The 27,860-nt window shown below is 40.0% G+C and overlaps 2 protein-coding genes across 2 annotated transcripts in view; one reads left to right on the plus strand and one right to left on the minus strand.

Moving 5' to 3' along the window:
* Positions 1-3,558: 3,558 nt before the first annotated feature.
* LOC306774955 (phospholipid phosphatase 3-like) lies at positions 3,559-11,951 on the plus strand (the record flags this gene model as incomplete). The annotated part of the gene is made up of 6 exons (XM_079265149.1): positions 3,559-3,766; positions 7,654-7,811; positions 7,928-8,214; positions 8,309-8,366; positions 11,576-11,752; positions 11,853-11,951. The coding sequence occupies 6 exons, from the start codon at positions 3,559-3,561 to the stop codon at positions 11,949-11,951; spliced, it is 987 nt and encodes a 328-aa protein (XP_079121275.1).
* Positions 11,952-14,634: 2,683 nt separating this feature from the next.
* The window catches only part of LOC306774633 (adhesion G protein-coupled receptor L1-like), a 32,574-nt gene continuing 19,348 nt past the window's right edge, over positions 14,635-27,860 (minus strand). Inside the window, 20 exon segments of the mRNA XM_079264769.1 lie at positions 14,635-18,923; positions 19,724-19,834; positions 19,927-20,023; positions 20,110-20,259; positions 20,368-20,536; positions 21,650-21,738; positions 21,858-21,924; positions 22,839-23,059; positions 23,194-23,406; positions 24,094-24,267; positions 24,381-24,598; positions 24,826-24,948; positions 25,036-25,216; positions 25,379-25,417; positions 25,536-25,721; positions 25,855-25,958; positions 26,792-27,104; positions 27,107-27,126; positions 27,129-27,498; positions 27,594-27,858. Coding sequence (XP_079120895.1) covers positions 16,987-18,923; positions 19,724-19,834; positions 19,927-20,023; positions 20,110-20,259; positions 20,368-20,536; positions 21,650-21,738; positions 21,858-21,924; positions 22,839-23,059; positions 23,194-23,406; positions 24,094-24,267; positions 24,381-24,598; positions 24,826-24,948; positions 25,036-25,216; positions 25,379-25,417; positions 25,536-25,721; positions 25,855-25,958; positions 26,792-27,104; positions 27,107-27,126; positions 27,129-27,498; positions 27,594-27,858 — 5,047 coding nt within the window. The 3' untranslated portion in view covers positions 14,635-16,986.

The raw sequence follows: 27,860 nt of genomic DNA on the forward strand, positions 1-27,860 counted from the left end.
GTGCTTGTGCTGCCCCCTACAGCAGAAACTATAATAACTAACATAACTATTTCAACATGTCTTTTCAGTGAGGAAGCTATTGCAATCCTTGTTCCAGATTGTCACACACAGCAATTCATGTAGAAAATAAATGTACAAACAAAATCTAAAAGTTACCAAACAAGGGACATACCAAATCCAAGATGGACCTTTGAACCCCCTGTCAGGGAGCAGAAATCAGAATCTCACTGTTCTGTTTCCTAAATTGAGAAACTAATATGTGTTGTGCATGTCAACAAACCTTACAATTTTCTAATGAGACTATGCAGGAGCCTTCCAACCTGCTTGTGGTCATAGATTTGTGACCTGCATGCACCCGGCTAACTTATATGATTTCCAGATTTTAATGCTGTGACTTTTGTAAAAGTGCAAACTTTAAAAAAAAAAAAAAAACAAAACAAACAAACATTGAATGACATGTTGAGATACCAAGTTAACTATCTCATTAACTTGAGATAACAAGGATAATTCTTTTTCAAGATAATGATAAGATCCATATCATCTTGGGAAAAAATTGTTTTAATGTTCTTTGCTAAAGTTCAAGAAATTCTTTGACTCTTTTTGTGTTATCTTTGTGTGTATTTTATTTGTTTTATTCTAAAGTGTATTATATAACTAAACTGTATTCCATTATTTAATTAACACATGTATACCTTAATGATCTTGAGAAAAGGAAGATTTCTGTCCAACCAGTTACATTTAGGAGACTATCATAAGAATACAGAAGGCTGAAGTATTTGGACAGCAGAAAAAAAGCCATGTGATCTTGAGATAGTTGAAAAAATAACTGTAACTTTGACACAAGTGTACTGTCTTATACTTTGTTCAATTATACTTGTAAAAATAAATCTTTTTGTATATCTAAATTTCTATCGTAGCATAGAAATAAAAAATAGATTTGCAAATAAAGTAAGAAGTACTAATTTACTATTTAGTACTATTTAGATTTTGATTGCTGTAAACATGAAAGTAGTTTATGAAGCATTTAGATATATAAAAAAATGTTTAGAGATTATGTTCAAAGGATTTAAGTTTAAGTGACAATTCACTTAATCATAATGATATTGAACACAAAGAAGTTAAAATTGTCAGACTGAAAAGAAAATTTGAAAGTACAAATATATCCAGCTTGGGGGCGAAGAGATAGTCAGGAAGAAGAAAAGAATGAATCAGAAAGAATGGAGATCAGGTCTGAACTGAAGACAACCATTGACAGATGTGACTCAACATAATACCAGGTAACAGATTACAGACGTGTTTTTAGGTTTGCTACATATGTGAAGCTCTACTAATGTAGCCATTTTTATTCAATCACTAAAAATAATGAAATATATGGTGCATATCCTATAACATAAAATAATTGTCACTCTTTACATTTTCAGATCAAAATGCAAACATGATCATCTGAGCAATTTGGTTGTCCTCTTGAGAAGTAGCTTGTGAAAGCACTTGATTTGGAGATTCGTGACAAGTTTTGCTGCATAACAACAAAAGTTCTTTTTGTATGTCTATTTAAAATCATTTTGACAAATCCTTTATCACGTAAGTCTAAATATTCTTTGTTTTCATATGAGGGATAAAGATACAGTAAAGAGCTTTAATCTGTTTTTTTTTTTTTGTTTGTTTGTTTGTTTTACTAAACTTCATATACGCTATATGATTTTGATATAGCCTACCACATTAAGCATGTCCAATATCAACCTTTTCTTGATCTACCACAAATCATTGAATTTTTTTAAGCCTAATTGAAGGTATAACCTTTATTGGCTTCAATAATAATATTGGCAACTTTTTTTTTATTTTAAATGTTTTTGCTAACCATTTTTAACTATTTCTACAATGCTTTTTCTGCATCAAACGGAAACTTAATGGCCATGATGGAGGAATATCTGCTTCCATCCATACACTCAGTGTGTCATCCTGATGGTATGCAGACAACTACCCACTAGACAATTACTTACAACAGTAATAGAAAAAGACTTAAATGCTCACAAATTGGTTTACAGTTTTTATTTCTTCAAAAGAAAAAATAAACTAATAATGCACACAACATTAATAGACAGCAGAATATGTCCACCTTGTAAGGGACACATTAGTAGACTAAATACCTTATAATTACATTATTATTCTGAAATCACGTTGTATTTATACCTGTCCTGGGTGTACCCTGCCTCTCACCTGATGATTGCTGGAGCAGGTCATGAATGTATGATGCCTGTTGTAATATGTGTAACATTTCCAAAATATGGCCTATGCAAATCTTCTTCCTGTCATGAGCCACGTCCACCCTGTCATGTGAAGCTTGCTGAAAGAGTGGAGTTTTTTGTTAGTAATATTAGCATTTAATAAGCACATAGTAGACTTTCAGTACATAATTGAGTTCACTGCATATGTATACTGTTTAGCAAATATATTTCAGATTTTTTATAAGTGTTTTTACATTAATTGATGTTGATTGATGACGAAGTGGACATGTTAAGCTTGACAAAACCTAATATAATGTGAGGTAAGATATAAAAATGTAAGTGTAAATCATTATTTTGCAACAATTCACTGTTTCGGTCCCCATGGAATAATAGAAATACAGTACAGGCTGATGTCACTGGCTGAGGGTGGTGGGTTTCCATTGTTAAGGTTCAGGGGATAATTGTCTTGATTGTGACTGTGACTGTGATTGAGTGTTCCAGGGGTGAGGACAATCAGACAGAAAGTGGATTAAGATTAGTCCAGTTAACCTCATAATACAGTTCAGTGTAACAATATTTTGTCTTAGTTTTCCAACTAGTTTATCAAAAGCTTGCCAAGTTTATCTGATGTCACCTTATGCAGTCAGTATTTATAAATACTTACGTCTTTTCAAATTTGTCTCACAAAAAAAAGTGTGACCTTAGGTGTGATAAAACAAATTAAATCAATTTTACAGTGCATTGGTTTTTTTAAAAAGTATTTCTAACCTACATTTAAAAAAAATAAAATAAATATATATTCATTATAGCTGACATGTCATTTCATATTTCTATCATTTTTTTTTCGCTGTTAACATTTTTTTTTCTTTCATTTAATTAAATTGTGAGCAATTCTTTTTCTTTTCAGTGTTGCAAGCAAATGTCCTGTGAGCAAATGTCTTGGAATCCATAAAGGCATGTCTGAGGCTGTGGGCACTTTCCGTCCCATCTGAGTTGGGAAATGTTTTACTCTCCCATCCTCAGAGCCGGAGAAAGTAAGCGGGACAGATTTTATCTTCGTCAGTGTGTTTCGCAAACATCCCATATCTTCAAGGTGACGAATATGCAACAAGTAGAGACGAGCCTTGCAGACTCGAATGACACACAATGAGAAACTAGTTACGTTCTCTGACGGCGCAGCAACACGTCAACAGGTGCTGCAGGGAGTGTTTTTAACGCGCCGGCAGGTTGTCTACACTTCTAGTCTCCGTGCAGCGCTCAAGAGGAGTTCACTGCCCAGTTTCCGATGCCAACAAGTTTTTCACTCTGAGCTTCAGCCCGCAGCCTGTCCGTCATGTTTGATAGTTTTGGCACTCAGAGAGCCGGCGTGGCCGTTCCGAGTGCGGATCTCCAGCTCAAACTTTCAGACAACAAGAGCAGCCTGGCCGCAGCAGGGATGGGGATGGAGAAGGACAGTGGGAAGAAACTTTTAGAAATAAGTGGTCCTGCGTTATCCAAAAGAAAACTCCTAGTGGGCTTAGACCTCCTCTGCCTCTTCCTGGGTAAATAACGTCTTCTACTACTTTCCCCCTCATTAGACTAACATGATGTTGTTAATGGGTAGATGGAAAAGTGATTTCACAGGGCTTAATTTATTTTTCTTATAATATATTAACTACATTTTATATTGTTTTATATATGTATATATGTCAGACTATGAAATATGTGCTTTATTTTAAATTACAGAGAGTTTACTTCGTAGTTTATTGATAATGGTGAAAGGTTCAGAGCATTTTTTCATATTAAGTTGTCAAACCAAGAATTTTGTAAGCAGTTAGTTTTCTTTAGGCAAAACAAAACAAAAAACTGATGCCATGCTTTAAAAACTTTTGTTTAAAGCTTTGTAGAAAGGATCACTTCACTAGTTGTTCCTTTCTCTTATCATTTTTATTTTATTTTATTTAGTCAACAAAGGCAATCAGCAGTTAAAATATGACGATCAGGCTTGTGGGCCTTAAGCATGTGAGCCGCATAGAAACTCCAAGTTTGGAGAGCTTGGTGAAAAAAAGTCTCATTTTCTCCATGTACATGTAATGTAAATGCATTTCCTCTTATTTTTGCTCTCGCCTGCACTTGAGCTTTCTGTACCAGCTGGTTTGTGCATTGCCCAGGGATTTGTACAGTTTCCATGACAACCTCTAGTTCTCAGGGTAGCCGAGCCAGGGGAATTCAGTTTGGTATAAATAAATAAATGTGCAATGCAATTGTGTGTGTGTGTGTGTGTGTGTGTGTGTGTGTGTTTCTACATAATGTAGGTAATGGGCAGTCATATGTGTGCCTGCCCATTACTCCCATTTGACCCAGTTGCATATCTCATATATGGACCCATCCTCATATGGTCCATATATGAGACAAGCAACAGGTTATGCAATGGTGGGTAATTGGAAAAAGCTGGACTGGGAGGTCGTCTGTATCAACAACAGATTGGATATGTGCAGAAGGGAGGCAGTCCTGCAAGAAGTCTCTGTTTCTCTGCTTCTGTCTCCCCTCCACCCTTTTTCGTCTGTGTGTGCAGGCATGCAAAACAGACAGAAAAAAGCGAGGGTTGGACAACCAGAGACAAACAGAGATGTGTGAGGCTGGTTCTGGCTCTGGTCTGCTGCAGCCTTTACTCTTTTGTTTTGTTGGGAAGAGTTGAACAGGAGTCACAAACAACCCCCCTCTTTCTTTCTCCATCAACAGAAATGCTTTCATGCACATGCGCAGTTCGGGCTGTTTCTTTGTTGAGCTTCCTTACTTCCACTCAGCTTGCATTCACTCAGGAAATGGGATCTTTCTGCTTTTAATTCTTTGACTCACTTTCATCCCAGTGGAGGAGTTTTATGACCCCTCACATTCCCAATTGTTGTGTAGAGAATAGGTGAGGGTTCCCACCCATATTTTCCTGTTAAATTATTCCTCTTTAGAGCCTTTCACATTTCCTAAATCCCTCATGTCAAATTCCCTGAGTGATTAGTTTTCAATGTCTGTTCCAACATTACTATTTTCAGCTGTAATTACAAGTGTATTTAGTGTCATCGTATGTGGATGAGCAGTCAAGCTCAAGTTGCCTGCATCAAGTAGTGAGCGTTGATAGGTTTTAATACTGCATGAAATGCATTTGTAGGTACAAAGAATCTCATACTAAAGAGTCTACAGACTCTTAATATAAAACAAAATGTTGGTTGCAGGCTACTCTTACTATTCAGCTGAAGTGTGCAAAACCAGCCTCTAGGTAGGTTTTTACAAATATATTGTCTGACAGAAAAGTCTGTAATGAAAACAAGGTATGTCAGGCAGATCAGAAGTATTTTCTGTGTAACCAAAGAACTTTGTTTGGTTTAATAGTCTGTTGGTGTTTATATACAAGGAAAACAAAGCAAAAAATTGAAGGGAAAAAATGGCTGCACTGACTGGTGTGTGGATTAAAGTTCAGGACTTTCAAGATCCAGTCTTGCCAGACATCATAATATTTATAAGAATAAAGGCTGACTTAATAAAAGAAGTGGATTTACTTCAGCTCAGTCAACCCCTCTAGACTGCAAACAAGTATATAACACAATTTTGATTCCAGTGAAGTTGGAAGTTAATGAAATGTAAGCAGAACATAATGATTTGCAAATCCTTTGTAACTTATATTCAGTTGAATACACAGCAAAAACAAGATATTTAATGTTTAAACTGATAAAACTTAGCTGTTTTTTGGTAACATTCACTCACTTTGTAATTTGATTCCTGCAACATGTTCCAAAAAAGGTGGGACAGGAGCATGTTTACCACTATGTTAGATCATCTTTCCTTTTGACAACACCCAATAAGTGTTTTGGAGCTGAGGACACTTATTTATTGAAGCTTTGCAGGTGGAATTCTTTTCCATTCTTGTTTCATGCACAACTTTATGCTCTACAGTCAACAGCATGGACATCCTTGAAAAAGACATTGCTTGGATGACAGCACAAGTTGCTCTAAAACCCGTATGTACCTCTCCGCACTAATGGTGCCTTAACAAATGTGGAAGTTTCACATCTGGCATGGGGACTAACACACCTCCATAACATCAAAGATGCCGGCTTTGAACTTTGTACTGATAACAAAATGAATACTCTTTCTTTTCTTTGGACCAGAGGACACAGCATCCATGATTTCCAAAAACAACTTGAAATGCGGACTTATCAGACCACAGCATGCTTTTCCATTTTACGTCAGCCCATCTCAGAGGTGCGTGGGCCCAGAGAAGTGTTTCTGGCCAGTGTGTTTTGAAATATGAGTTTTGTGTTGCATGGTAGAGTTTTAACTTGAACTTTATAGCTTTAGCTGTAAGTGTTAACCGTCAGTGGTTTTCTGAAGTCTTCCTGGGTCCATGTTGTAAAACCCTTTACACAGTGATGTCGGTTTTTAACACAGTGCCACCTGAGGGATTGAAGGTCATGGGATTTCATGTTGGTTTTTGACCTCATTGCTTATGTGCAACAAATTCTTCAGATTCTCTGAAGCTTTTAATGATATTATGAACTGTAGATTATGAAATCCTTAAGTTTGTTGCAAATATATGTTGAGCAACATTGTTCTTAAACTGGCTATTTCCTGACACAGATGTTCTCAGAGTGGTGAACCTCACCACATCCTTGCTTGTGAACAACTGAGCTTTTCGGGTCCTTTCCTTTTATACCCACTCATGACACTCACCTGTTTACAATTAACCTCTTCACATGTAAGCATTCCTATCAGGTGTTTTTTTTTTTAGTTTTTTTTTTTTAGCATTCCTCAACTTTCCCAGTTGTCTGTTGCCTCTGTCCCAGTTAAAGGCATCAAATTCAAATTGAGTGAATCTTTGCAACACAACAAACTTTATCAGTTTGAGCCCTAAATATCTTGTCTTTGTAATGGATTCAATTGGATGTAAGTTTAAAAGGATTTGCAAATCCTTTTGGGGTTTTAAATTTAAAAAAAAAAATTATATTTACATGTCACACAGTGTCTTAATTTTATTGGAATTGAGGTTGTAAAGTCTGTTTTGATTTTTGTTTATCAAAGGTCTTTTTCACAGATCTTCTGGCAACAAAGCCTTAATTATAAAACATGTTCGACCATCAAAGCAAATTGTGCAGGTTTACTTTGTTGGGATGCTTGTGTTTGCACTAAAAGTTTCAATTGATACCTTGTCTTTGTTGGCACTGAAGAGTAACACAGAATATCATATGCAGATAAGGAGTGACACTAAGATTTGCTGATGTTTGCTTTTTATAAGTTCTTCCTCACCTTTTTCCACACAATTTTTACTGTTTTTTTCTTGTCCCTGTTATGTTTCTAGTTTCTAGTGAACAGAAATGTCACCTGTTAATTATGAATTGTTTGGAGTTAAAGCCTTCAAAGCACTTTCATTCATCTGCGTCTTATTCTCCACTTTCAGCATCAATCCCTTTCTTTGCATGTGAGCTGAAAGCTGTGAGTCCTTACAGAAGGGGTTTCATATGTGGGGACCATAGCATCACTTATCCATACCTGCACAGAGAAGCCATCCCAGATGAATTACTTATTGCTGGGGGAATCATCATCACTGGCCTCACCGTGAGTACACAACATCTTCATCCAGTCCTCACAGCAGCTGGCGCATACCTACTTCTTCTTACAGTAAGAGGATGAATTGAAAGTAATGACTTCTCTGATTACATCTTTATTTACAGATTGCCCTTGGAGAGTGTTACCGGGTGCGCTTTCAAAGCATCAGTTCAAAAGCTTTTGTCAGGAACCTATATGTGTCCTGTCTGTACAAAGAGCTGGGCTGCTTCCTGTTCGGCTGCTGCATTGGCCAGTCTTTGACCAACATGGCCAAGCTCAGCGTTGGGCGGCTGAGACCTCACTTCCTGTCTGTCTGTGGCATCACCTATGCCTCTCTCAACTGCACGCCTGGAACCTATGTTGCAGCAGTGACCTGTCACCAGACGGACCACCGATTAGAAGAGGAGGCCAGGTGTGTGTGTAGAAACAGACACTTTTCTGTGTATTTTTAATCATGTAATTTGTTTTGGTTATGTTTTGTTCTGAATATTTTTCTACTTTTGTAGGAAGTCCTTCTTCTCTGGCCATGCCTCTTTTGCTATGTACACTATGCTCTATTTAGCAGTGAGTATATCCATGTTCTCTTTCACACACACACCGACACTGGCAAAAAAAGAATTGATCGTCTTTCATACTCCAGACTCTATCACACACTGAAATTCTTTGAGAGAAAAAGTGACACATGGACTCATCTGCCCATTTAGCAGCAGAAAGTGAGGGAATAAAAGAGGAGAGGGAATGAAGGGAGATATGGGATAAACAGAGATGGCTTTGTTTTACTGTGGGGGAGTGTGACCTCACCCTCGCTGTCTCAACTCAACTCCATTGTGTCAAAGTGTGTGTGTGTTTTTGCGTGCATATTTGTGTAGAGCCCTGGAGCACTACGTTTGGACATGTAAATGTCTGTATGGGTCAAATTAGTCACATGCAGAAGGTTTTATATAAATATATATATATATAAAATGTATGTTACTGAGAACCATCCTTAATGTACAGCACAGCAGTCCAAAGTACAAAACCCTGCAGTATGAAAGAATTAGGAGTAAAATATCGTACTACAAATCGGTATTATGACAAGATAAAAGTAAACAAAAATAAATGTAGGAATACAAGTTCTTTGTCACTGATCGTGTTGGTGGCGCTCGTGGTCAACATCTCAAGGCACCACGGATCGTATTTGTTGTCATGCAGATGTTGTAGTTTTGTTGGCCAATTTAAGCTGTAATCTCCAGCATTCACTGGAACAGTTCACAGCGAACTTTGAGGTAGCTTGGATCAAAGTCAGCCCTTCCAAATCTGGGGTCTTCGAGTCAAACTGCTTCTTCTGCTCCATACAGAGTCAGTTGAGGCGTTTAGGGCTCTGTAATTAGATGTTTAATGGAGAACTTTCTTTAATTTTTTGTTTGTACGTGTGTATGTTGGGGAGTAAATCCATTGGAAAGAGACCCTGGGGCAGGCTGAGCATACCAGCCTGGGAATGCCTCAGGATTCCCAGGAGGGCATGGAGAGTGTTGCTGAGAAGAGGAATGTCCTGGACTTGTTACTTGTGTGACCAACCAGAGTTTCTCCCTCTCTCTCTCTCTCTCTTGTTCTCTCTCTTTCGCTTTCTCTCTCTTGTTCTCTCTCTCATCAGTGACAGAAAAAAAATCACTTTTATTAGACAAATTGACAAATATGAACAGATTGTTACGATGCTTATATTTTGAAGACGTGGACACAACAAACCATTACCAATACTTACCTACGAGAGAGAGGTCTCTCTTTTACTGCAGGAGACTCTCTGTTTATTTCTTCTCAGACAGAGACAGAAAATTGTTTTTAATATCATTTTTATGGAATAAATGGAGGAAAATGGATTAATTGTGAATTGGTTCATATTTTGGAGATGTAGACAAAACACATCAACATCCATCCATCCATTTTCTGTCGCTTATCCGGGGGCGGGTCGCGGGGGCAGCAGCCTAAGTAAGGAAGCCCAGCAGACTTCCCTCTCCCCAGCCATATTTGCCAATGCTGCGGCATCACATACCATATATTGAGGTTACTGTAACTTGAGAAGACATAGGACCCCTCATGGCTTCCATTTATGGATTTATGATGGATAAAAACTAGTGTATATAGATCAGGAAGTGGTATGTGTATAACTGAGTATGTGTGACACATTGTGTGAAAGAGGCTTTGGTCAACAAGACAAAAAAGGCCTCTATGAATGCAATTTATATTCCTTTTTTTAAAACCACATTTGTGGTGAGAAAAAGGCTTAGATATAAAGTTAAAGATTTTTTTTTTTACAGTTTTGAAATAAGATATATCTCAGCCTTTAATTAGATAGTTGGGTTGATAGTTGAATTGTGCACAATTATTGTAAAGTCAAGTGACACAAACATAAAAACTGCATAAAGCTCAGACCTCATTTCTATACACACCAGTTATGAGCAACTGTAAACACCTTATCACAGTGAAAATAAATATATCTGATGCCAACAATCCAATAGAGGCCAATAAGATGTGTCAGGTCATTTGCTCTGCCTGTGCAATATAATTTAGCAATGGTAGTTAATGTCATCAGTGCTGGACTTGTAACTGGTCTGGAGCGCCTCCAGTAATATTTAGCAGATTACGGGTGATGTGTTACTGCACAGTCACACCTGCATGGACATGACTGTGAAAAAAGAGCTGTCAAAACTAAATTCTGTCATGCATCCTCACTACTAAATTTTACATTTATTAGCGAACATCTTAAGAAGACTGATGCATTTCAAAAAGGCCATTTCAAAAAACATGACTAAAGCTTTGCCACATGTTGCCACATGTGATTTTTATGTTTTCTTTTAAATAATCAGAGAAGACATTAACAGACCAGTTGTGAACAATTTCATGTAAATCTAGTTTCTTTTTGGCTCTTGGAAGAGGAACAATTAATTGCTGTAAACAGACCTTGCAGCCATTTTAGAAATTCAAATTTTAGTAGTTTTCAAAGTGCTTCATTTGTATTATTTTTAAGCACTTCATGACAGCGCTCTAAGCTCGAACTATTTCCCTCACTTCTCTGTGAGAGTGAGGTCTATCTCTCACTGCAGGAGTCTCTCTCTCTCAGTTTTCCTTTCTGATCGGTCAGTGACAGAAAAACATGTTTAAATACATTTTTCATCTTCTGTGAATCTGTGCTTGGTTGGAGCAGAAAAAAAATACCTAACATAGCTTTTAACTTTATCTCATGGAGATAATTTTACACTCAAAACCACACAGAATTTCCGGTCTATAAGATAATGGATCACTTAGCAAAATCAGGTTTTTATCAATACAGAGCAGCACCACACAAAAAACCTTAGAATTGACAGTGGTCAGCCCAATCTCATGATAAAAAGAAAGAAATAAAAAATACAAGGTATAGTAACTATGAGACTGTGCACTGTCACCTGCAAAGTCCTTGTTCAAGTCTGCATGCTGTACAAAACTTGATTAGAGAGTCACATATCTACATGTTGCTGCTTACATTTTCATTTTATTCAAGTTTCATTCTGTTGGAAGTATAGTAGTAAACAGTATCTCCGTTACGTGAATCTGGATGGAAATAGCAGAAGAAGGGTCAAAAATTGAAGATAATATATTTACATGAGTGTTTTCACTGTTTGTGATCTTTTGACCTAAATGGAAATGACCTTACAGGAAGAATGAGTGACTACCGTCATCACAGTTTCCAGCTTCAGGTAGATGTTCTTGATGATCAAGGTTTTGTTTGCCAGTGAACTAAAACACATTTTTCCTCACAGTTTTACTTGCAGGCACGCTTAACGTGGCGTGGGGCTCGGCTTCTGAGGCCCGTGCTGCAGTTTTTCTTGGTCCTGTTGGCAATCTACACAGGCCTGACCCGCATCTCAGATTATAGGCACCACCCATCGGATGTGTTAACAGGCTACATACAGGGAGCTCTCACTGCTTACTGGGTGGTCAGTATACCTTGCTGTTTGTTTTGGTGCATCAGAGCATATCCACATGTCAGAGTCGGCTTAAGCTTCATATTGAGTGTGCATCTGTGTTTTTCCCCAGGCATTCCACATCTCATCCATGTTTAAAAGCCCGAGGTCGGATCTGTCTCCAACTGAAACCCCAGACAGCCTCTCGTCACCGAACCATACTGTCTGCTAGACCTCACCCCTTCCCACCCTTGCATGCACCAACGTCCACCTGCTACCTGAATCTGGTTTGGATTTAGAAGAAATCTGAAGAATGTGAGGCCATTTCCTGTGAAATCAAATAACATACCTCAGTATTTTTAGTGTGTGAGAAAGCGGGTGAATAAAGTTTGTGAAAAACTGAAAGCTATGGAAAGAAGAACTGTGATCGTTAAAAGAAAGAAAAAGAAAAGTGGTAGTATAAGAAGCCTGAGCACTTCAACTTTTGTACTTATTATGAGACTGAACACAGGAACCACTATCACCCTATACATCACTTGTAAATGCATATTTTTTACAACTCAAACGTTACTGTCGAAGCACTTTTTGATCTTCATGTTAGTGTTAATTACCACTCTGTTATGTTTAGGATGTAATATATTTTCTACAAACCTTGAATAAATTGTGTAGCTGTTTTTGTTTTTGTTGTTGTTGTTAAATGTTGTTAAAGGAAAGCACAAACACCTTAGCAAGAAAGAAACTGATATCCCTAATGTATTGTACTGTACCATTAGGTGTGATAGGATGTGTCTGTCCATCTGCATACATTGTGCCATAGTTGAGGGTATGACATAAAATGTATGAACAAGTATGATTAAAGGAAAGATATAAATGCAAGTAGCACTTAATCTTTTTTTTAAAAAATGATATGTATACTTATTGCCCTTTAGCTTGTTTGTGTAAAAAACAGATAAAGACATAATGGTGTCTTCTGTCTGTTATTCTGATGCCCCCATCATGGAGCGTGTTGGAGGGGGTCCCTTGAGGGACACTGGCAACAGCAGATACCTACCAAGAACAAACAATGAAATTCGACCAAATACTCAGAGTAAAGTGACTTTTAAACATTATTTGTCCAACTGCAAGTTTATGTAGCAGGTAATGTACTTCTATGTGATGTTCTGCTATGCTATTTTACATCAACACTACCATGTTCTTGATCCTAATGTAGCATTTACACAGCACCCTGTTGCCAACATATTTGTTGATTAAAACTTTGCACATCTTATGAAGAAGATATAAAAACCATAAAAAGATTAGATTTGGCCACTGTGTAAGGTTAACCAGGCAAGAATGCTGAAGAAACATTTATAAAATGGCTTAGTTGGTTCAAATAAAGTTTTATGTGTTATCAATGAAATACAAGCGCATGTGCAACACTGATTTAAGCCATTCACTTCAGGATCGACTGTTGTAAGCAATGAAAAATATCACTGATTGTTTATTTCCACAAATTTTGTTTTTAAATTCAATGAGCGCTTGTAATTTTTAGCTACTTCATTATTTCCTTTTTTCATTTACACGTGCCACTATTTTCCTGTTCTGCAACTATATCGGACTTGTCAAAAATGGTGTAGACCCACCTTATTAAATATTGCTTAATATAACTGACTTTTACTGTACATTGTTGAAACCACATAGTGCAGCAGTTTGCCCTGTGATCTAACAGCAATAAGGTCACTGGTTCAAGCCTCTGCTGGGGAGAAGTTGCATGTTCTCCCGGTATGCATGTATTCTCTCCAGGTACTCCAGCTTTCTCCCATCATCCAAAGAGATGTATGATAGATTAAATAGTCCTGCAAAATTCTCTTTAGGAGAGAATTTGAGTGGTTGTTGTCTCTGTGTTGGCCCTGTGATAAACTGGTGACCTGTCCAGGATATACCCCACCTCTCACTGGACTAAGTGGAACAGAAAATGAATGTACCATGTTTAGGGAAAAAAGTTCCATCACAGTGTTTGTCGATCACAGAATTAATTCATGGCTAAAGTTGTGATGATTTGGATTAGAAGCAGAAGGTTTAACCTGTCATATAGGTTTTTCGTTATTGTGTTTTTCTTCTAAACATGATATTCAAAACTGTTTCTGTGGACAGCTTTAAGGTTTTGGGTCTAAAATGTTAAAAAGCCCTTTTGGTGCTACATCTAAATTTAAAAGAATGCAGTCAATGAGCAGATGAAGGTTTAATCAGGCGTCATTTATAGCTGCATACTTTAAGGCAGGTGGGAATGAAAGTAGTATTCCAATGACTTTGATGAATTTCACTTGTAAGAAGTGTGGAAGGGTGGCAGAGAGGACGCTAAAGGAAACAAAAAAAAAACAAAGACAGATAAACAGCCTGCAGAAGTGATGTTGTTACTGATGTATGAATAAGGAAATGACACAGCTGATTGGGTCTGAGATCATTTTCTCAACCTGTGTTTTTTTTAAAAATTATTATAATGTATAATATAGTGTCATAAAGTGTCTACACTACAAAACAGACTTCAGGGGTTCCCCTTGCAAAATCCAAATGAACAGATTTTTTCAGGTGGCAACAAGAATGAAATGCATTAAGTAAAATATATAGTTGGACTTTTGTCAGATATTTGTGGGATTTTAACAATAAACCTAGTAAGTTAGCTGGCTAAAATGTTTAAGGAATTAACACTGTAAAAAGGAATGAAAAAAAGAATGAAAACCAAACATCAGTGTGATCTTTTTGCTCCCTTTGATGAAGCACATGCACATCCCTTTTTAAAGTTATTACATCTTAGACTTTCATCAGTTGTTTCCTTAATGATTTTCTGTGAAGATGTAAAAATGAGTCAAACTGTTGAAAAAAATGTTTTATTAGAGTAAGAGAAATCATACATTCTTTTATCCTGTCACTTAAATCATATACCTTTCTTTAAATGTACTTTTTGTCAACATATAGTCCTGACATATCTTCTGTCTCAACTTTTCTCATTTGCTGACTATCCTTCTCCTATACCTGAAATTAATATCCTCCTCTTCATCACTGGAGTCTCCATTTGCCTTCACCATAAAATCAACCCATTGTCTCTTAAGGAAAATATGGCTACACTATCATAATGTCTACCTGTGCAATAGCAGTCTTTTTTCATTTTACTGTGGTGTAAACATGTTTGAAACAAATCTGAGTAACAGACATGGACCTTTTTTTTGGAAATACATATATTTTAAAAAGTTGCTGAAAAACACTATGAACATATTCAGACAATAATCACAATTATTGTTTTTTTTCTTTTACTAAAAATGACTTATTTCCTCTCATTTAGTTTGTTCCACACTACTAGTGTCCCTGATTACAGACCAAGCTGACAACATAACATCTAACCTGGGCCAGGTCATGTGACCTAAATTCAAAGGCTCAGTCAGACTTTCATAAATAATCATCTGCTGTACTTGCTACAATGTGTTAAAAATCTGTATCTTTCGGTTCATAATTGGTTTTGGCTTTTGTAAAATAGCAGCTGTTTACTGCAGGTGTTCGATAAAAGTGTCTATAACAATATGTCTGTCTGCAGTCAGAGTATAAAGAGTGGGACTATCCTTTCATTTCTGGCAGCTGTTCGGTTCAGATTTTCTTGCAGCTAATCAATATTTCTGGCCCTGTTTTCTAATATAAGTATAACATACTTTTCTGAATGCCTCCATCTCTCTGTGTGCACACAAACAGAAAGACAGGAACATTTATTTCACATGTTTACTGGAACTTCAATAGCAATACAAGACAATTAGAACACTTGAGGTCGATATGTACAAGGATCTCAGGGGGTTGCAGAAAAGTTCTGAGGTTTTACATGATCTCTGGCTCTGCAGAGATCATGTAAAAGTGTTCGGTTGCTATGACAAACTCCATGGCAACAAGTTCCACTGTGAACGGTTAGTGGCAGGTTGGGGGGGGTTGGTGGGCGCATAAGTTTTGGTCTTGATGTGAAATAGAACATGTCAAGAGTCAAAATCAGAAGGAGGGGATGTGTAGGAGGCCCTCCAGTCGGTCTTGATAAAATGCTTCAATGTGATACATTAATTATACAATAATGATTTATATACACACATTTTCTCTCTGGCACACATATACACATCCTTCCACGCGCGCACACATACACACACACATGCTTGTCAAGCTATGCACACACACTTGCATGTACACATCAGCATGTCCTTCTACGGTATGTAGCTTTGTAGAGCTACTATAAAGTCATGCACATGTTCTTTGAGAGGATTTTTGGCAACACACAAGTGCTTTTTTTTGACACACTGTTTGCTACAGGGAGGGAAAACACCCAGCCGATGAAGCAATAGAAACTTAGACGATGGACCAATTAGAAGAAGCACCAATGAGAGGGGCTGACACACAGGTTTTCAAGAAAGCCAAGGTGGGATAGGAAGACGAAAAGGAGGAACTATGAATGAATCACAGTCATACAAAAGTAACAAAAGATGGAAGGGGAAAGATCTCGTGGTGATCAGGAGATAGAAGCAGGGAGGAGCCATCATTGACTGTCTTAAGTGTTAAAGGGATATTTCTTTTCTTAATTGGGCTCTGTGAGGTAGCTATCAGTAGTCACGGTCTGCCCTGCAGAAGATCGCTATCAAAATGCTCTCAGTTTCAGACATAACTTCCTTTTCTTCTTAAGAACGACTGCATTAATATGCATCATTGTAAGCATGGTGGGTTCTGTTTGTGTCCTACCACTAAATTTGCCAGAAGTTGTCGCATTTGTTTTATTCGTTACTATCGGGCATTACTGCAAGGTTTCAAACGATGGTAAGTGTTTGTGCTTCTCCAAGATTTTAGCTCATTTTTCAAGTCTTGTATGTTTTAGGGACTAAACAATTTACAGTCATAGTCTATTAACTGCAAATTATGCAACCAAGTGCCTGCAACCGTGTACCATGTCGAGCAATGCAGATACCTCAGTGATTCAGTGCAGAAATATTCAGTACAGCCAAATATCAGAACTCCTCACTGGCTCTCCATCCCGACAGTGATCTGACTGCCATCTTCTGCAATTTAGACATTGACTATTCATAAGTGCGTCACACAACCCTACTTAAAAAACAAAACAAAACAAGTATCCCTTTAAGAAAGTAGTCCATCATCATCATCTTTAACACCATTTTCCTATTGTCTATCAGTTTGGTCATCGATGTTAGTAGGAATTATCACTGTCTTCCTCCTCCTCCCTGGTATCTATTCCCCAATCACCACCGCCCTAGTCACAGACTCGTCACCCGCTGCATCTGTCCATCATCTCCCTCAGAAGTGGGCTCTGCTGAATACCCTGTCTCTCCATTGGAAGCCAGCGGTGGTGGCTGGTAGAAGGTCTGCAGGTGATTGGGTCGAGGACCAAGCGGGGGCCGCCCAAGGCTATAGGGTAGTTCGAGAGCAGGCCGCTGAGGTTGACCTCCAGTGGGGCTTATTTCTTCTGGGCCTTCAGGGCTGCTGTCGGGGTACGACAGGGTTGGTGGGGAAGTGCGAGTGTAAAAGCGAGGAGGAGAACTGCTGCGGCTGTACACCTGCGGGGAGTGGCGGGAGTAAAGGTTGCTAGGAGGTGAGTTGTTTTCCCTAGGAGCAAATATATTTGTTGGGGGAGAATTTCGAGGGAAGATGCTGAGCGGTGGAGAGCATCGGTCTGTAGGGTAGAGAGGCGAGGGATTGGAATCTCGGGCATAGATAGGTGAGGAGTCAGGGTCAAGGTCAAGGTCAGGAGTCAACGGTAGGGTGAAGCCATCAGAATCCTGTCGTTCTCCATGATACCGAAGAGACCCGCGCTCTTTCCCTCTCTTCCTTCCATCAAGACCCCCATCTTTGCTGTCAAACATGAAGGATTCTTCTCTGTCCAAATCCACCCCTCCTCTCCACACATCGAGTGCTCGATCCTTCGGTATCTCATTGTCTCGTTCAAGGCCTGCTCTCCAACCTTCCCTGTCATTCAGAAACAAGGATTCATCTTTCTCTCTCTCCATCCCACCTCTCCATCCATCCATCCCAAAATCTTTCTTCTGAGTTATAAAAGTCTCTTCCTGCTCAGCCTGTCCTCCTCGCCACACCTCCAACCTTCCATCTCTCTTCTCCAACATTTGAGATTCCTCTCTCCCCCTCTCAATGCCAGCTCTCCATTCATCCATCTCACCATCTTGCTTCTGTGAGGTGAAAGAATCATCTCTTCCCCTCTCGACCCCTGCTCGCCATTCGTCATTGGCCGCATCTCGTTTCAGCAGAAATGTCTCATCCTTCTCTCTTTCCTGACCACCTCGCCATGCCTCTATGCCTGCATCTCTCTGTTTCATCAGCAACGGCTCTTCGAGAGCTTTGTACAGGGGCTCAGACTCCTGTGGTGGTGGTGGAGGAGGAGGTGGGAGGGGCCTGTCCCGGTAACGATCCCTGTCTCTCTCCCTATCTCTGTCCGTGACTCCACTGGATTCCACTGTGCTGCGGTTGCGGGACAGAGTGCCTGGGGTGCGGCTGAGGGTGGAGTAGGGTCGAGCCTGGACATCAGGAGGACGTGCTTGTTGCCTGTCCTGATGCCCGCGGCGGCTCAGAGTACTTTGTAGCTGCGACCGGTCGCCATCTTTCAGGAGCTCACGGGACTCAGAATCTCCAGAAACACGTGCGTGCGACCAGCCATCTTGTAAGCGTGGTGTTGTGGCATGATCTTGTCCACGTGTTGCAGGGTGTGATTCATTGTCTAGCGTGTGCTGCCTTGTATGCGCCCAGCCCTCTTGTGACGGCTGTGCATGTCGAGTTAAAGTGGCGGTGTGAGTAAGAGCTGCCCTTTCGTGGTGATGCGGCCTTGCCAAGCTTCCATAACGCTCAGGAGGAACTGGCATTGGAACTGAAGGCCTCAGATTGCTCTGCACCAACTCTGAGATAATCATCTTCTCCAGTGCAGCTGCATCTGACAGATTGCGACGCATCCCACCTCCACTGCCTAAATCTGTGCCCCCATGTGGTGTGAGGAGGCCTGGGGAGATGTCGTCGCCTCCTATCCCAACTCCTCCATCCCTCAGAAGGTCAGCACTGCCCACCACGCCAGCTCGGGACCCGGGCGTTGTCCCCAGGCCGTGAAGGGTGAAGGTATTAGGGGTATAGCCTCCATTTAGACATACACTGTCCAAGCCGCAGGACTCTTGGCTCTGTGACACACCACCCTCTGATGGACAAACAAGAAAACACCAATTACAAAAAAACTAGGAAACCCAACATACTGATTAAAGGTGAGACATATTAATGATTAAATGAATGAATGAAGATAGATTGGTGTTTGTGTGCTTGTTGAAGATGGGGCTTTACCAAGAAGATTTGAGTATTGGAAATATTTCTTGATGAAATGTCTGGTTACAGTATGTTGTCACATGACGATATACGCATAATGCATCATGGTTTGTGTAAAGTTACAGGGTGCAAATAATGCACAAACTATTAATTGAACCACAGGGCACAAAGGGAGTGGATTTAAAGAAGCACAAGAGGGAAAAGCTCATACTCTGCTTGTTTCTGAAGGTTCCTACTGGTCCACGTTAAGACAGAGAGACAGAGAAGGAAAGTGTGAAAAAAAAAAACAAAAAACAAAAAAAACAAAACACATTTAAAAAAGACAATTAAAACCAACAACAGAAATAAACAAACTCACAACTATCACACTCAAACCAAACATTTAAACTTCTAAATCTACACGTTCATACTGTAAACAGAAAAAGGCAAACGAAACAATCTAAATGTCTGGTGGTTCTTATAGCTACTGGGTAAATAAGTTCATCTTGAGGAAAAAATTTGCTAAATAACATCTGCATGCAAAGTGCACATTTTGGTATTGAGTGGAGCGTAAAACGTTCACGTGGGTGTTTAATGGGCAATACTCATAAGAAAAGGACAGGTACAGACAACAACAAGACAATGCATAGAATAAAAATTAAAGGTGGACTGAGTACTGGCAACTGCCATGAGATTTACCTGTCGAAGTGAAGGGTTGATTGTATCCCTGGGCTAGCATAGTGTCATAAGGAGAAGCCCCAGCATGAGTTTGAAGCACTTGGTTAGTAAGGAAATGGTTTCCCAAAGCAGCTAATGATAAAGAGATGAGGATAAAATGAATACCGCATTGTTTACCTACAGCAGGAGCAGATGGATCATTTGAAAGATCCTGATAAATTCACCTCGGTTTAGAGTAGGAGTGTTGTTAACATCTGCGGCAATGAAAGACGATTCGGTCTGTCTGCGAACAGTGTCATTCCACATCCTTCTGATGCGGCTCTGGACCACAAATATTACATATGATCAAAATTGGTTCAGACACAGAGAGACAAAGCTTTTTAGTAATATGTTGTATAGTTCTGAACCTGTCTGTTAGCAGTGGCTCTGCGACCCTGGCTGCTGGTGTAGCGGCTGTTGGAGCGAAGGGCAGCACCTTTCACTGAGTCTGGAGAGCTTGATGTGGATGTTGCACAGCAATGCGACAGACGCATGCAGCGGCCGTAATCCTTCTGACCCTACACATTCAAGACATTCAACAATGCACAAGATGGATTTAGTCACATCATAGGAGGTTACAGACACTTCCAATTACATAATGACTGAGATACTGTACACTGACTGACCTTCCTCGCGAGCGTACAGTGTAGTATAATGATGAGAAGGGCCTGGGCAGTGTTGAGAGAGGAGAAGAGGTAAGCCAGGAGGAGGGATGGGCCAGATAGGAACATCAGGCCTGAGGACCAGGTGACACATAGCAGGAAAAGAAGTGTCAAGGAACCCACAGCCCAGGCCCTGCAGAAAAAGAACACAAAATGCATATTTAACATTCAAAAGTCAAAATTCCCCATTTATGTATTGGATAAATTATGAGTCGAATTAGTCATGCATACTTTGGTTCTGCAATGGCTTTCTGCAGAATAACCTTTTCAGCCACAGAAATGGGAGGTCAGACTCTATGTGTATTCCATGTAAATAGCTGAAGGAACCAATCCTGACCTATCTTGTCGTAAGGTTTAAAATGATTTGTCATGCATTGTGTTGAGCTTGTGAAATAAAAGACTAGTGAGCTACAGAAAAAATTTGTGTGGTTGCTCCAGCAGGAGCTAGTGGCTGTTAGGCATTCACTATTTGCTATGTGCCAGGACTAGCCAATGTGACTAAACAACCGAGTCCCAAAAGCTGGAACTTGGCCTAAGCCAAGTGCGTAGTGGCCACTAGCAACTATTTACTCTGCCATTGGAGAACACAGCAGTCCCCGCTAGCCCCTGACGACTGTAATGTCTCCTTGCAACTTGTATACCTTTGTCTTACGATAGACCAAGCTGTGGTCAGGGTTTAAGATTATTATCGTGATTCAAAACCCATCTATTTTACACTTTAAGCTTTTTTATATAATGTATGACATTTGTTTCTCTAAATATCAGATATTTAAATAATTAAATTATTCTTTGTATTGATGAAAATTTTCTTGTATCAGTGACTGCAACACGAGGTCCAAACATGATCATTCCACTCCTACAAGTTACAATTACTGATATAGTTGAGCTTTTTTTTCCTGTTAATTGACATGTCTTAATGGCATTTGAAAATGAATAAATAAATAAAAAGAAACAAGAAAATGAGTTATTAATTTGGCATATTGATTAGATGTTTTAATTTTCTAGGTAGTTGCCTGAACTTCTTGTCTGCTGACTGTAGGAACAAGGCTTTAGGACTGGTATAAATCTATGTATAAAACTTTACATTTTGAATTGTATAGCCCCTAAACAATGACAGTGAACAAATCGAAGTTTTATAAAGCTATTTAAGGTCTGATTCTGAAAACATACTTACATAAATGTATTCTCACAAAGTGATTATCACACAATCATTCAAGATAAAATAGAAGGAGATGCTCTAACTGACCTGAGGTTGTCATGGCGACTGGAGTCTGGTTTCAGAGCAGCTGTGCTATGCATCTTATGTAAGGTCATCACCAAAACAACCAGGTTCAGCTGAGGTGCAAAAACAAGCAATGCAGAAAAATATATAAATATTAATATTAATGTTGATTTATACTTAAACAGAAAACATCTATAAAGGCATATGTGTACACGAGAGCATGAGCTCTCACCGTAATGATGACGGCTACAGGTCCAAGGAAGCTCCAGATGAAGTAATTGTCTGTGCGCAGCCAGCATCTACACGCACATAAACACAGACACATAAAAAACAAAGCAAAGAAAAATGATAACTTAAACAGACTCTGGTATCTGCCATTAGGATTTAGAAATCAGAGGTGTATAAAGTAGAAATAGAAGTAAAAATAAAGTAGAAGTCCTGCCATGTTTTTGGATCGACTGATGCATTTAGAACAGGTGTTTTCACTAACAGGCTCATCTACCTTGCAGTGGAGCTGAGCTAGTTAAATTCACCTGGTTTAGCGACTCTTTAGAAAGAGCTGCTGGACAGGACTTCTACTTCTACTTCTACTTCTACTTTATACACCTATGTTAGAGATGTAATGATGTTAATTTAATATGCAAGTGCAGAAGGGCAAGAAATAATCAAGCATTTTCCCCAAACTCCTTCATTTATTTTGTATTGATCCTCTCAGATCAGCCTCTGCCAGAAACAAGTGGACAGAGAAAGCTCTGCCCTATAACCTGCCTGCGGGCTGCGTCTGATTGGTCAACTGCTCGGAGTAGTTATACTGATCAGTGAAAGTGGGTGTGGCTTTCTTCTCATGAACGTGCACAACCTAGAGAAGATAACCAATCACTAAGTCTTTCCCCCAAGACGTCACTAAAATTTCAACGTAGAAAAATCTCTCAATAACCAAGTTTTTGTTGCCATGGAAACCGAACGTAGAGTGCTGGGAAACTTAAATGTGCGTTAGGTGATAAAAAAAATGGCGCTGCTCATATGTCTGATGAGTATTCAACATTATAACACTGTAGAAAGCTCAGAAAAGTCTTTGTGAATTGTTTTTGTTTTTACCGTGCAGCGCTTTGATATTTATTTTAGAAGTGTATAGTACTTTATAAATGAAATGTATTGTTATTAGCGGCATTAAAAACAAAACAAACACACAAAAATACACAGATCAACTTACGCTGTTTTTGAGCCGTAACCTCTGAAATCAATAGCTGCAGACACAGCCACCACCAGTCCAGGAATGGAGTAGCCACAGAGGTAAAAATATTTCCTCCTGGAGTTTCGTCCCTCAAAAACCTCCCGCTGCAGCAAATACAGTTCCACCCCCTCCAAACACAGCCAGCAAAATACTGCCAGTAGGGAAAAGTGCAGCAGGCCAGCAGTGATGGAGCACACAACCTGGAAAATTTAGAAATAAAATAAAACAAACAGACAAACAAAAAAAAAGCCAAAGCTATTCAACATTTGTGCATATTATTTAGATACATCATTTAAAGCAGAATGACATTATAGTCCAGTAGTAAAATACTAACAGTGTATTTGGTTTTGTTTGCACCGATCAGGAAGAGAAGTTCTGTGATGAGCAGATTGGCCCATAGGTTGCAGTGGATGGTGCTGTGGTCTGTGTGCCAGGGCACCCCCTGGCAGCAGAGGGTGATAAGGCAGGTAACCAGACACACCAGTGCAACAGAGATGCCGACCCAGGAAACCACATAGACCAGAAGCTCTTCTACTCCGGCCCCAAACTGAAAGGGAAAGCAAAGTGCATGATTTTTATTCATGTGATAACAGAAGGTTCACATGGGTTGACATAGCTAGAATATGTGGATTCATCCCAGAGTCTACAAAGAAGTCTGGGTCCCTCTCTGCTGCATAAGATCCATTTATATGAAAAATCCCAGCCAAAAAGAGGATTTCTTACAAAGAACAGCTAATATCATTCCATGTCTGGACAAAATATCCTGCTGTGTTTCTGCAACAGCTACAGCCCAAAATAATCATCCATTCCTGAGTTTAGTTTTTAAACATTTTGCAGAAGACAGCAGGGGTAAAGTATTAGCTGTGCCACAGCAAACTGGCATGTTGGCAGATGGGAATGGATCTGAATTTGTGCTGTAAACGTCTGATGCATGGCCGTCCAAACAAATAGCAGTAATATTTTGAATCAGGCTTTCCAAGCTCTTATCTGATCACACACATATACGCATCCCAATATATAGAAAATGTGTGTGTGTGTTTTGTCAATATCAGCTCAATATTTGTCAAATTAAGCACAGTGAAAGCTGAAAGCTGCCTCAGATGAAATACAGATAACATATTTAAGCTGCAGGCTCATATGGTTCGTAAGAACAGTGACAGTCTGGCAAATGTGGACGTCAACCATGAAATGAAATTAAATCTTGTTGTGTATTGATATGTGGTGTGTGACTTACAGCAGGTTGCTGGTATGTCATGAGGACAGCATAGCTGGACAGATGGTTGCAGGCGCAAGTTGTGTGTGTGTTGTTGGTGTGTAACAGGCGGCAGCCCTGTGTGGACCACCTGCCACTCCCAGAGACTCCTGATGCGTTCCAGAAAGAACAGTTCGGACCAAAGTGATTCTCCAGCTGCAGGTAAAAAAAAAAAAAAACACATCATAACATATATCAAAATAGTTTATTAAGGAATATACTCATTGTAGTGGTTACTGATTTGGAACCAAATAGATTTTAAAACAGACCTGAATGTGTCTGAGAGTGAAGATCACCGGTTCAGTGAGGTACACTCTGTTGGAGCCTCTGTGCACAGAGGCTGAAATAACATGAGAGTTGACCACAAGGGTCTTGTGCCTGGCATCTGAGCTCTGGCCCAGCCCTAGACCCAGACGCAAGGTGGAGTTCTGGGTGGTCAAGAAGGAGCCCAAGTTCTTATAGAGGGAAAGGACCAGCTTTACTTGGCCTGCAGAGGTAACCACAGGGGAGAATGACTTAGTGAAAACACTGAAATTCTCTATTTAAAATGATCTACAGTAAAAGATACCTGTAGACACTTATGCATTATATTTTTTTACTTCTGCAGCTGTGATCTATGAGGACTGGTTTAACCTCCACAAACCATTTGTCTTGAGTTTGCCATTTTTATGCTGAGATTAATTTGTTCCAAGAGGTAGGCAGGGTGCCACTGACCATTGTTGCTGTACTGTTGTAGAGCCAGTGCTGAAATCTGTAGGATGCTGTCGCTGTCATAGGAGTGAGGAAACGTCAAGTCCTGAATGTCTGCCTCTGTATTTAGCACATACACCTCCAGATCTGATAAATATCACAAACACAGTCTTGATGAGTTATCATTTGTACATAATGTGTAACAAAACAAGCAAGGAAGAAAATATCCCATACCAATATTTGGTGCCCTGTCACTGAAGCGCCCCTCATAGAGATTATTAGCCAGCAGAAATGCTCCTTTCTCCACTGCATCTAGTAGAAGTGACGCAGAGCGGGACTGGTCAACAGGACTCATATCTGCCCAGGACACCAGAGCTTCAGGGCCCAGCAGGTTGTCAACTGTCTGAACAACCGCCTTGCAAGGAAAGAGAAAGACATAGAGTGTTATCTATCTATCTATCTATCTATCTATCTATCTATCTATCTATCTATCTATCTATCTATCTATCTATCTATCTATCTATCTATCTATCTATCTATCTATCTATCTAGATATCTATCCATCTATCTGTCTTACCTGAACATAAGCTTTACATGTTCGTTCTCTCTTCTGTAGCTGGAAAAAAGACAAAAATCTATAATTAGAATTGTTATAATTGTCATCACTGACATTTCTGCTCTCATTTCCAGAAAAGGTCGAGTACACATCCACGCTGATGACAGAAGCAATCTACCTTGTTGTAATTACGTGCTGCCGGCTCTTTATTGGCTGGTCTCAAGGCCTGAAGCTGAGAGTCCAGGATGTCCAGCAGCTGTTCGATTAGTTTGACGGACATGCTGACATCACCGGCATAGATCCGCCCCCGGGTCAGGTTGACCAGCTCCCCGGCAATGTTGGCTGCGTTCTCTCCGCTCTTAATCTGGAGTGAGGTGGGGGTGTTTGTAATGTCAAATGTTTTGACATTTAAGGGAGAGCTTTTTGCTGACTGGCTTAAGGGCATTTGCACTGTCGCTGTGTGTGTGTATGTGCATGGTTAAGCGTGTATGACTGACCTTCTGTGCAATTTGGCTGACCCAGGGAGAGGTGCAGTTGGAAAGGTCTGGCCCTCTGGAGTTCCAGCCCACTGGAGAGGACATGCATTGATAGGAGGCTATACCTGCAGAGATTGTGGACCAAAGCATCAGAAAATGAAAGGACAGCTCGTGGTTTTTAGAACTTAAATTATTTGTCACATAATTTTCTTCTAGAATATGTTTCCTTGTCCATATTTCATTCTCCAATGTTAGCACAAATCGATTGCAATAACAGTTTAATTTGATTTTGAACTTATAAATTATGTTTTAATTCTAAAATTAAGATGTCTTTTTTTTCTTTTGTTATACTTTTTTTTTTTTTTTTTTTTTTAAATATTTTCAGTTTCTTTAATGCCTTATTGACTTTGTCTGCAATTTGGGACTTTTTACAAAACCACCAAGTTGATTTGCTGAGTGTGAAACTGTAGAGATCAACTTAACTAAAGTTTATTGAAAACAGGACTAGTTTGTTTGTTACACACATTAGCTCTGCAAATTCGGTGTAAGAATGACATAACATGATCTCAGTTATAATCATGATATAAGTTAAGACTGTTCTAGTAATAATCACCAACCCCTCTGCTAAACTCATGTCCAAATGATTCAACATGATTAGCAAGGGGCGAAACGCATCGTTGGATTATCTACATAATCTGCGTAACGGCTTCTCTGCAGATGGAGGCTGGGCTGAGGAAACAGCTGCACAGCGAGAGGAAAAATCGCCAAACTCCTCACCATCACACACTGTAACTCCTTTCTGTCTTTTTCTGTCTCACCAGAGTTCAAAGAGAGGACATTAGACTACATTTCAAAGGGAAACTAGATACACACACACACACACACACACACACACATACACACACACACACACACACACACTAGAAAGCCCACATATACACAGACATGTCACACCTACCCAGAGATCCTTTGGGGCAAGGCCTCTCCACTGTCTCACCCTTTAGGGTTGGGGGCCACTGAACGCCTCGCGCCACCCGGCCTTCACATCCGCTCACCTGGCCGGGCCCGCCAGGAGCCAAGGGGACACGCAGAGGAGGGCGGGGCGTCAGTGGGACCATGGCTGTGATCGGCCGCTGATCAAATGGGCCCCTGTTGATTACACCAATTGGGTGTGAGGCTGATGGCCGTACCGGAGTCAAAGCAACTGTAGCCGTGTAGGAGCGGACAGTTGTCATCAGTGACGAAAGGGGACCTGGAGGACAAAGACAGTGTCAATCATCTGTATTGTTTTGAATTCCCAGTTACTAAAGTTTGTATATTCTGACCTTTAGTTGGTGGCGGTGGAGTAAATTGTAGCGGGTATCTAAGCACGTAGTAGTTATTCCACACATACAGCTGGTTGTCTCTAGGATTGTAATCTATGGATGAGATATACTGGTATGGGTTGGGGAATGGGATCTGAACAGGCAGCTCCTGTCCACGACTGGTGTCGTAGGCATAAACCACCATGTTGCTGCTCGCTCGGCTGTCTGCCTGCCCCTCATCGTCCTGGAAGACGGAACGCACAGCATAGAGCACGCCACAGGCCATGAAGGCATTGCTTGCCCCACGCTTGTCAAAACCTGTGGCCCATGTGCCTTCAAAGCGCAGGGTGTATGGGTTCACCTGCAAAGCAGAGAAGACGTGAGCAGATTAGCAACTTGCACATAATCCCTTCCTCTTTTCCTTCCATACTTCTGTCATTGATTTGTTCTTCCTACCTGGCTGACCACGATGCGTCCATTATTGGCTTCAGTAGAGTAGATAACCCAAAGGCCATTCTCGTCCACTGCCAGATCAATGTCTGATTTCCCTCCCCAACGGTAAGGAGAGGTGTCATGGTAGTTTGCATTGACCACCACTGCCTCACCGCTCTTGATGCGTGTGCGCAAGTCATACTTGACCAGGTTGCGTGTTCGCTCCTTGTTATAAAACACGGCACCATCATACACCACAAAGCCAGTGCCATCCACACGACTAGGCAGCCT

This window comes from Telmatherina bonti, assembly GCF_933228915.1.
Source record: "Telmatherina bonti genome assembly, chromosome: 3".
Lineage (NCBI taxonomy): Eukaryota > Metazoa > Chordata > Actinopteri > Atheriniformes > Telmatherinidae > Telmatherina > Telmatherina bonti.